General features: G+C 44.2%; 1 protein-coding gene across 1 annotated transcript; it reads left to right on the forward strand.

Moving 5' to 3' along the window:
* Positions 1 to 1,296: 1,296 nt before the first annotated feature.
* lamp1b (lysosomal associated membrane protein 1b) lies at positions 1,297 to 10,759 on the forward strand. The gene is made up of 6 exons (XM_056289383.1): positions 1,297 to 1,638; positions 6,308 to 6,501; positions 7,873 to 8,001; positions 8,235 to 8,301; positions 8,620 to 8,787; positions 9,070 to 10,759. The coding sequence occupies exons 1-6, from the start codon at positions 1,578 to 1,580 to the stop codon at positions 9,207 to 9,209; spliced, it is 759 nt and encodes a 252-aa protein (XP_056145358.1). The 5' UTR covers positions 1,297 to 1,577; the 3' UTR covers positions 9,210 to 10,759.
* The last annotated feature ends 466 nt before the right edge of the window (positions 10,760 to 11,225 follow it).

Genomic DNA, 11,225 nt, shown 5'->3' on the forward strand with positions numbered 1-11,225 from the left:
ACCCCCCCACTACAGACCTACATAGACTACAGAGTACACGTGAATTCATACATTATATACACAACATACAGTACACAACAATGCAATACAATAACATAAACTGGTGATTATAATGTCCTGCATTTACAATGGCTTTATAAAATGATTTAAAAAAAAGACTTAAAACAGTAATGTGGCAGTAAAACCAGGCACCAGGTTAACTACTATGACTCACATTTTGCATTCAAGATGCTTTTAGATTTTAGATGAAGTCATCTGGTAAGAATATACTTTATTTACCTCCTCGTACGAAGGTAAAAAAAATAACAAAACGTGAACTTGTTTTCACACAAATCTACAAAATACAGCCTCTGTAATTTGAAAAACAAGCTGCGAATGTAAACAAAACGATGACAAAAGTCTTCAAGCAGTCTGTAAATACTGAATAACTCGGAGATTACGTGGGGGTGGGGTGGGGGGGGGGTAAGGGGTAAAACGTTTGTGCTTGTGTCCTTGTTTTCAGCCGGTTAATCAGTGACGTGTGAATAGTCTTCCAATAGTGTAGCCTGGGGCTGATTTGACTCGTGTCTGGGGGTGGTCGTCCAGTATCTCTGTGTTCAGCATGTTCCAAAGACGGCTGCTGTACAGCAGCATGCATTTTTGACACTGACGTGTGAAGTATGCAGTGTCATCTGTGCGAAGCTGCACAGGGGCATGGCCTTAATAAGACCTTCCTAATTAGACTTCCAATACTAACCTGGCAGTTACTCTGCAGCCAGTAAGAGCTGTCATGCAGCCTTGCACCCCCCCCCCTCCTTGTTTAATACTAACATGGCACGCATGGCATGTTCATTTTCTATCTTCGTGTTTTGGCTCGTCAGCAAAAAAATAAACCGTACCAATCCAACTTTACTCACACAAATTACAACTGTATGTGCACTGAAATGCGATGCGGTGCGCTTTACGTGGCGTGAAAGTGCAGAGATAAAAAAGCAGATAATGATAAACGAAGAAGAAAAAAAAACAGCAACAAGACAACCATACAGACACATCTGGCCAGGCAGATGTTCTCTGGGGCTCGTGACTCGGCCACCTCTGCAAACGAATCCGTTTTCTTCGGTGGGAATCGACGTCAAATGTTTAATATAAAACCCCCATTCAGCGTTCGCGTTTAACATATAATCAAAAGGGAGCCCTCGGGGAAATCATCATTCAGGCCATGAGGGGAAAGTGCAGCCGTAACGAACCACGTGACTCATCTGGGCGTTTTAAAGCCTCGGTCACATGATTTGCGAGTGGTCTTTTCTCGCCGCGCGGTGTCGGTGAAGGGTGTTGTGCCGCGGACGGAGCTCGCCGCGGGTGATGTGGAGCAGCTGCTGCCGTTGAGGAGAACAATACTCACGCGTTCCGTTGTCTTCGCCACCGGAGGGACCGTTCGGTTGGATGACAGCTGGGGAGTCTCGTGCTACCTAAGTGCGCGCTTGGTTTGGCTGATGCTGCAGTAGCCTAGCATAACAACAGCTAGCTAACTCGACTCGGGCTGTGTTGCGTTGACTCGCAACGCAATTTAAAAAAATCCAAGGAGGCTGAAAACAAACATGACCCTGTACGGCGGTATCCGGTCCTGGTCCCTCGGATTACTACTCGTTGTGCTATCGGGTTAGTATGGTTTCAACGTCGTTCGCAGATGACCAAACATTTTTTTTAAAAAAATGTCTAATCAGAGGTCGCGTACGAGCTAGCGCTAGCTACCTCGGCTAGCCTCACCCAACGCAACCACAGTTAACGTTAGCTCGGTAGCGAGTGTATTAGCATACGATATAATTTAAGCTAGGTTAGTGTGTAAGCGTTAGCTGTCAGCTTAGTTTTGTATTAGTTATCGATTTATGTTACTAGCAGGTGTCCTACTTTATTACTTATCAATCAGCGTTACGTAGTGCCTTTTCCCTCGGCTAGCTAGTTTACAGTCGGCTAGCTTGCGCTGCATTGGCTCCCTATTGCTGACACATGTAAAGTTCAGAACCTTGCTGTTGTTTTTTTAATTCGAGTAACTGTACAGACTTAACGTTATCTCCAACCACGTACTACGTGTACACTCCTGCTGATCATCTTTGTTTTATCTCTGGTAGGCTATTATATGTTCACTCATCAAAACTCACAAGCTCATGAATTTACACTTTTCTCTCATCTGGCCCCAAAATGGTGGAATCGCTCCCGGTCTCCGTCACAGCTGCAGACCCGATTACTCTATTCAAGGACGGCCTAAAATGTTCTAATTCCAGGCCTACCTTAATCCTCAAATTGCCTCTGAGCAAAATATGAATCATCCAGTATTACAATGGCTGTTGGGCATTACCATTGTGCCCATACTTAAACACTTTGAATATATGTGCATTTGTATGCCCTCTTCCTACCCGCACATGACATTTTATGCTCATTTGATTCTGTTGTGCTGATATGTTGAAATCTTCTTTGTAATTTGATTCTCCTGTTCACCTCTTGCTCTAATGCAAACTTGCTTTAATTGCATTCAGCATTACTTGTATGTACTCTTGTACTGCAACTATGTCTTCATAATACTTTAATATTTAGAAAATGCACTACTATTACTATTTCATATAGTATTATGTTGCAAATGTACTAGATATATTACAACTATGACATGATTACTATCGAGCAAATGTATTACTACAAAGAGAATTACTATATGATCACTATTTAGCAATTGCACTACTACTACTATTTCATAATCTATATGATTACTATACAGCAGGGTAGTACAACTACATAGAGCACTACTATAATATGGTCTCCATGTTGTGCTGTATAATGCCCGTAAACATTCAATTTTGGATTAAAGCATCTGGCAAATGAGAACATATAATTGTAGCTAAATACTCATCAAACTAGAGGAATTGACATTAAAATTAAGATTCCTTTGCCTAGTTAGATTAATGTCACATTATCGTTGCTTAAATGAACTGCAGGTCTTAAGAAAGGAAAGATGTTGCCTACCAACATACGGATCGCCGGTTCGAATCCCAGTGTTGCCTCCGGCATGGTCAGGCATCCCTACAGACACAATTGGCTGTGTCTGCAGGTGGGAAGCCGGATGTGGGTATGTGTCCTGGGGCCTCATGTATCAATCGTTACTATGGGCAAATTTGTTCTTAAACACCCATGGGATTCTTTAGCCCCGAAGTTTGTCTCAGAGACCAGTATAGAACCTGGGTAAACCCTGAATTTTAGACACTGATTGGCTAACACTGATGTCTTTGCAGGCCTGGGTGGTTGCTCATTGCAAGAGGTAGACAATAGATATTAGGAGAAAGGAATTACAAATAACCATCATGCTTTGCTTCTGACTGTCAGACAATTGAAGGCTAAAAAATTACATGGGTGTGTACGCACAAATTTGCCCATAGTAACAATTGATACATGAGGCCCCTGGTCGCTGCAGTAGCACCTCCTGTGGTCGGTCAGGGCGCCTGTTTAGGGGGGAAGGGGAACTGGGGGGAATAGCGTGATCCTACCACGCGCTACGTCCCCCTGGCGAAACTTCTCACTGTCAGGTGAAAAGAAGCGGCTGGCGACTCCACATGTATCGGAGGAGGCATGTGGTAGTCTGCAGCCCTCCCCGGATTGGCAGAGGGGGTGGAGCAGCGACTGGGATGGCTCGGAAGAGTGGGGAAATTGGCTGGGTACAATTGGGGAGAAAAAAGGGGGAGTGGCAGCAGAGTCGCTGTTGACATTAGCACTGTGTGGCACTCAGCTATTCAAGAGCATGAAATGATCACTCCATTGTTCCCATACATTACATATTGCAAAACTGTTTCTTTTTGTTATAAACTGATCAGCCAAAACATTAAAACCACTGACAGGTAAGTGAATGACATTATCTCGTTACAGTGGCATCTGTCAAGGGGTGGGATATATAAGGCAGCAAGTAAATAGTCAGTTTTTGAAGTTGATATGTTGGAAGCAGGTAAAATGGGCAAGTGTAAGGATCTGAGCAACTTTGACAAGGTCCAAATTGTGATGGCTAGACAACTGGGTCAGAGCACCTCTAAAATTTTGACTTGATTTTGATATACTTTATTAAGAAGGTGGCCTGGTCTGATGAACCACATTTTCTTTTACATCATGTGGACGGTTGGGTGTGTGTGCTTTGTTTAGCTGGGGAAGAGATGGCACCAGGATGCACTATGGAAAGAAGGCAAACCAGGGGTGACAGTGATGCTCTGGGCAATGTTCTGCTGGGAAACCTTGGGTCCTGGCATTCATGTGGATGTTGCTTTGACATTTACCACCTACCTAAACATTGTTGCAGACCAGCTACACTCCTTTATGGTATTGGTATTCCCTGATGGCAGTGGCCTCTTTCAGCAGGATGATGCACCCTACCACACTGCACACATTGTTCAGGAATGGTTTGAGGAACATGACAAGGAGTTCAAGGTGTTGCCTTGGCCTCCGAATTCCTCAGATCTCAGTCTGATCGCGCATGTGTGGGATGTGCTGTAAAAAGAAGTCCGATCCATGGAGGCCCCACCTCACAATTTACAGGACTTAAAGGATCTGCTGCTAACGTCTGGGTGCCAGATACCAGAGGACACTTTCAAAGGTCTTGTGGAGTCCATGCCTTGACGGGTCAGAGCTGCTATGGCAGCATGAGGGGAAGCAACACAATATTAGGCGGGGGGGGGTTTAATGGTTTGGCTGGTCAGTGTATATGGCGCTTTAGTGTTTGTGATTCCGTGTAACCGCTTTCATGATGGTTAATCTCAGGAAAACTTGGTCATTGCATAGTAACACTGACTACGATTGCCACCCGCAGACGGACTCGGACGTCTTACCAGCTATGAAAATAATTGCTATCTTACTGGTGTAGTCAAGCAGCTCTGTCATGTTTTTAAAATCCCAACTTTACTGCTCATCACTGAAGATGGTTACGATGTTTATCGACCTGTTGGTAATTGAAATTGTCACCTAAAAAGGCAACATATCTATTGTAAATGATTTTGCAAGACAGTAGTGCGTATTAGGACCTTGCCCCTTGTGACCTGATCTGTGGCTACATAAAACTGACCAAGTCCCATGAGGACATCATGACATCACATAGTGTTCCTCAAATGGATAAGTGTGGGAGTCTTGCATGTGTTTTCTTTACAATTTGTCTTGTGTACAATTAGAGGATGTACTTCACCATGTCAGTGTTGTTAAGAATTCAGGGATTCTTCGGGGGCAATCTCAAACAGTCTTAAGCTCTCGACACGAGATTTTCAGAGTTGTACACTGTAGCCTTTGTGCTGTTTATAGTTGCCTAATATTTGGTCCAAGAAACTGCCTATGGATGGATGCTGTGCCCTTAAGTGCGTAAATCAGTCACACTTTATGCTTTAAGTATTTATTTATGAAAAAACAATCATATTAAGCATCAGGCCTGAGTTTTAATGCCGTACTCTGGAGACTTTTACATCGTCATGATGCTTATAGGAGCAGTGGCAGTAGTGCTGCGTCATGGTACAAATGATTTCTAAAGAAAATGTCAAACTGGTTCATTTGCTGTACCTTCACTTTTTCTGAACTATAAAAAGTCCTTGGAAATACAAGTTTCATGATCAGTATTCACAGATCTGAAATATATTAATTTTTCATCTGTTTTCATAGACTGGCATAATTTCTGGCATAGCATGAGGTGCAGAAAAATGTGTTGATGTGTGGCTAGGTCTGGCATTAGTTATGTGTAACCAGACTGTTAATTGGGAGGTATGCTGGTATAGGGAATGGCTAACAAGGAGGCCGCTTCATGATGGTTTCCAGAATGACATTAAAAAAAGAAATTCAGTTTCATGACACATTTCAAATGTGTCATGTATCATGAAGCTCCCAACACTTGATAAGTGATCATAATCTGAAACTGTAGAAGATAAAGGGCATAATTGTTTGTGAGATGGCAGCAGTATATTGCCTTCATTCTGCTGAGAGTTAAATGATTTATGGCTTGAAAAACACACTATAGAGAGTTTCATGTGATCCACAAGTCATAAGTGTTTTAAATCCAGTTTTAACACCTGACTTGGCGCGAGTTTGTCCATGCAAAAGTTGGACTAGTACATGGTAGCTTGTGTGTTGGTGCCTGCCCTCCTTTGAAACATGTGAACTTAAACCTGTCCAGTAAATGTGATGTAGATTTCCCTCTTTGGGTTTTTACAGTGTATTGTGAATTGGGAGTAGACTTCATCCGTCTTGCAGTGGAGCTACATTTGGCACCGCCATGTGAAGCCATAACCCCGTTCACTCAGCGTCTTTTCTAATGTCCCAACAGCTGTCACCTTGCACCAAAGTGTAGCTGCAGATGCTCCGCCCACCGGTGCCCCCTCAACCTCTGCCCCACCTCACAAGGCTCCGGGTAGACCAGAAAGAGGCAACTACACCGTCAACAACAACGGGACTATCTGTCTGATGGCACGCATGGGCCTACAGCTCAACATCTCCTTCAACTCGGCCTCTCAGAATAAGGTGCTCAACGCACACATGCACACACACAAAGCAGACCTGTGGTTCTGACGGGGCCCAGAGTTTCCAAGAGCACACGACAGACCAGCCAGCCGTCTACAGTGATCTACTGGCATAGGCATAAGAAAGATTAATGTGAAGTACTGAACATTACTGTCATGGTTTGAGCTTTGCTGGTTGATTCTGCGGCAACAATGAGCTTTGTTGATAAGAGACAAGTTTCAAATCTTTTTCATTTTAAGCTTTGTGTAACTGTCAGCGTTGGCCCCATTGTCAAGCCGTTTCAGTGAAAATAGCTTTCAAAAAACATTCAGTTTGTTTCCCTTATCAGAAACTGTGAAATAGGTCCATACTGCTGGTATTTTTGCCATGTTAAAAACCACCAGTCGTAGATTCACGGTGCCGGAGAGGCATGGTGTATTGTGCGACTGAGGCTAAGCAGGGCCTGGAAAGACACAACCGCGTTAAGCAGCAGGATGAGGAAAAAAATACCATGTATGACAAGCATTAATAAAAATATAGAAATATTAATAAACATGAATACTAAATCTAACCTAACCCGTTCTGCAAAATGCTGAACTGTGCCACGGTGTACCCTGTTGGCTGTGTGTGTTTGTGTTTTACTCGGCTATGTCTTCAGAAGGCACAAAATGCCAAACAAGCGGCGGATTTGGCACCGATCGGGAATGAACAGCGGGCACTTTTTAGCTCTGTTGTGTTGGTTGTGAAAGTGACTGTGAGGAACTTGTATATTTATATTCATGCTATAGTTTGTCTGTATAGACAAAAACCTCAGTTTTGATTTTAAAAAGTGACACAAACACTTTCATAGAGAGTAATCGTTCCTTTTTAGTTTCGTGAAGAATGTTTGTTAAACCTCTGTTATTGTGCGGTGGCGCTGTGGTTAGCGCAGTCACCTCACAGCAAGAAGGTCCTGGGATCGAACCCTTGGGTTGTCCAACCTTGGGGGTCATCCCGGGTCGTCCTCTGTGGAGTTTGCATGGTCTCCCCGTGTCTGCGTGGGTTTCCTCCCACAGTCCAAAGACATGTAGGTCAGGTGACTCGGCTGTACTAAAATTGTCCATCGGTGTGAATCTGTCCGCCCTGTGATGGACTGGCAGCCTGTCCAGGGTGTCTCCCCACCTGCCGCCCAATGGCTGCTGGGATAGGCTCCAGCATCCCGTGACCATACTCAGGATAAGCAGCTTGGATAATGGATGGATGGATGAATAGTAAAACTGCGTGCTCATTTCACCCAATACCAAAAGAGAAACACAATTAATGCATTCCCATTGTCCAAATAGCTGTTCTGTAAATAAAGGTACATGCATGCATCTCTTTGACTCGTTTAATGGTTTCACTTTGTGTATACAGACTGTCCTGGATGTTGTGAATCTTCAGCCCAACGTTACTAAAAGCACCGGATCCTGTGACACAGACAAAGCCTCCCTGCTGCTGACCGTAGATGGCGACAAGACCAACCTCACCTTTTCCTTCTTACTGGTAACTGACACCGACCCCCATCAGAAATGTAAAGGATGTACCCCTGGTTGTATGTTGTATGGTCATTTGTTGCATGTCAAACCACTCTCGGAGTCAGCCTCTCCTTTTTGTCTTTATTAACCTCAAATGACCAGTAGATGGCAGCTAAGGGACATAAAAGGAACAGCTATAGGTTGTTGGCACGGCTGCCTTGTGTTTGAATTTGGGTGTAATTATCAATTCCTTCTCCACAGAACTCTACATCCGACAAGTACCACCTGAGTGGCGTATCTCTGTCAGCACTCTGGCCAGACATGAGCAGTGAGTGCACGTCCTAACCCCATCCCCTGTCATGCCAGCTACTCTGTAACCCAGGAACAATGAACTTGATGATGCATCCAACCTCTTTGATGGTCTCAATCTGTCAAGTGTGCAGCTTTTGTAGTTGGGAAAACAGCGATGTAATCCTCGCTTTTACCACCATCCTTCCTCTTCTCTATTTTCCTGATCTTCTGTAAATCAAAAAAATCTAAATTTGCCAGTCTTCTTTCTTGTTCTGATTTTATTTCTTGAAAGGCACTCATTTGTCCTACTCAGTCAACACACCATTCCTTTTTTTTTCTTCTTCCTGTCCATCAGAGCCCTTCTTAGCCGAGAACAACAGTCTGGAATACCTGCACGGCACCCTGGGTCGCTCATACATGTGTCGTGAGGAACAGACCCTGGATGTGGTTGAGAGTTTGTCCATCAACACCTTCCAGCTGCAGGTGCAGCCGTTCGGCCTCACCGGAGATCAGTTTGGAGCAGGTATAGACTTTTGGTATAACGGGTGAGTTAACTGGGTGTAATGGACTATTTGCAGAGTCATGACGATCCAGCAGTCAGTGCTACCGTAGCAGCATCTTGAGAGTTTGTTTGACATGCCTGCAGTATTTAAGGGAGGCAGGACTTGGAGACATTTTGTGAATGATCAGTTTCCATTGAATTAATTAACTCATTGGACTTTCTCTCTCTTTTTTTTGGATCATTCCCCCTCCTGTACCCTGACCACTATGTCTCCCCTCACATCTGTCCATCTCCCTCTGTCAGCTGAGGAATGTCAGCTAGATGAAGATGACATGTTGATCCCCATCATAGTAGGAGCAGCTTTGGCTGGCCTGGTCCTCATCGTGCTGGTGGCGTACCTCATCGGCAGGAAGAGGAGCCATGCCGGCTACCAGACCATCTGAGGTGGTTTGTCAGATGGCCACCAGATGCCAGAGAGCGTTATCCCACCCATGCAATTAACCACTATTTTACAAGACTGACACACTCCCCCACGCCTCCCAATCCCTCAGTCCTGCCCCCTAATCACAAAAATCCTTTTTGCTGCCACCCCCCACCCCCACCCCTTTCTTCCTTTGCCTTTATCATGAACGCTCTCAAAAGTTAAATACTACCTTGTGGAGTTTTTTTTGAGGTTGACATGCGCTTTCTGGATTGAACTGCTCTTTTGTATGAATGACTTGGAGGGATTGTTGTGGAGAGAGGAAAAAGCACCATGTAAAGCAGAGATTGGATATTGGCTGGCGTACTGATAAAACCTATAGGTCACATGCTCCATAATCTTCGCTTGCTCTGCAGTGTGTTAAGAGCCTTGAATCATGTGTTCTATTTATTGATTTCTGACAAGGGAAATGAGGGATTGTCCAAGAATTGTCACTGTAGCTGTTTTTATCCTTTTTTTTTTTGCCATTTTAGTGGTCTTTTCATAAAGGAGCTGTTGTTACTTCAGTGTAAAGGGAATGTGCTTAGTGTGCTGCTCAACTCAGCCCCCCCTGAGACAGTAAAGCTGTCAAACCTTATTGACGTCTTATAATTCAACTCTACGTGTAGGCTGAGTGCAGGGAGCTGCAGGGAAGCATACCACAGCAATCGCCGAGCACTGACCCTCAGCCGCTATCAAGTAGGTGGGAGCAGTCCCTGTAGTACTTCAGACGGATTTGGATGTTTGTTTTTTTTTCCCCAGTGGGAATAGTGATACCGTGCTTTTCCCTCAGAAATGGCCTTCAGGTTTTGGCCTCTCTGTAGACTGAAATGTCAAATTAAAAAATATCGATGTGATTTACCCCCGCAGACCAGTTGAGCTGAACTGAACTATTGGTGTTTTGCCCGTCACACTGTTGCATACTGCTGAGGCCATAGAAACACATTTGGGAGTTGTTGGTAGAAACTAAAAACCACATTGCTGTCGGTTCGTAAAATTGCTCTGGATGTCATCGCAACGGAGTGAACGTTCCCAGTGTTCCCCCCCGTCTGCTGTGATCTTCCTTCCAGAAGTAACGTAATGAATTACTTTTATTCCAGTTCACTGGGTGGTTTGAATCCACTTGGGATTTTCACTACATAAGGGAAAAGGGTACGGACAGATTAAGATTGAGGTCCATTTAAACTATTTTAGAAGGCTGAAATGCCTGGGCCAGTTTGCATCTGTGCCTTCTCAGCCGTGACATGGATGGGATTTTTATGTATATATATTCACCCTTTGACGCTGTGCGTGCTGCCATGTTGGGGACATTATCTTTGTTTTGTCTCACTTAGCCAATCGGTACTGTGGTAATTATGTTAACATGTATTGTTTTCAAGCGAAAGGGGAAAGCAAAAAAAAAAAAAAAAAAAAGAAAGTTAACCATTTCTCCCTCATCTAGAATTGTTAATACTCTCATAGCGAATTGATAGTGTTTTAATGGAATGTTTGAATTGTTTTCTAAAGGAAAGGTCAATAAAAGTTGAAGAACTAGGCTTTGTTCGAGTTTGGTTTGTCTGAAGAGTCCATCAGTTAAACCTGTTTTGCAGTTTTCCCTCACCTGAAACCCTTCAAGGCTCAGGATATTTCAGATGAAGTGTTTCATATGATGCTTTGTCCAAAATACATCGGACACAAAGTCGTTGCGTATCTTTTCCCCAAACACGGTATGGTATGTCTCATCTGCACCCCGAAGCCTCTGGTTTCTGGGTATCTCACAATATGAAGAATTTAACAAATGTAGCGCTTCAGTAGGTGAACACAAACTTCAAGGCTACTGGGGCGCCCGGCTAATGTAGCGGTCTATTTTGTTGCCTACCAACACGGGGATCGGCGGTTTGACTCCCCGTTATACCTCTGGCTTGGTTGGGTGTCCCTACAGACACAATTGGCCGTGTCTCCGGGTGGGAAGCCGGCTGTGGGTATGTGTCCTGGTCAGTGCACTAGCACCTCCCCTGGT

Source organism: Lampris incognitus, chromosome 11 (assembly GCF_029633865.1).
Source record: "Lampris incognitus isolate fLamInc1 chromosome 11, fLamInc1.hap2, whole genome shotgun sequence".
In the NCBI taxonomy this organism is placed as follows: Eukaryota; Metazoa; Chordata; class Actinopteri; order Lampriformes; family Lampridae; genus Lampris; species Lampris incognitus.

Coding starts and splice junctions, on each gene's coding strand:
- lamp1b (XM_056289383.1), top strand. CDS start 1,578: ATGACCCTGTACGGCGGTATCCGGTCCTGGTCCCTCGGATTACTACTC. Junction 8,002..8,234: donor TCACCTTTTCCTTCTTACTG/GTAACTGACACC, acceptor CCTTCTCCACAG/AACTCTACATCCGACAAGTA. Junction 8,302..8,619: donor ACTCTGGCCAGACATGAGCA/GTGAGTGCACGT, acceptor CCTGTCCATCAG/AGCCCTTCTTAGCCGAGAAC.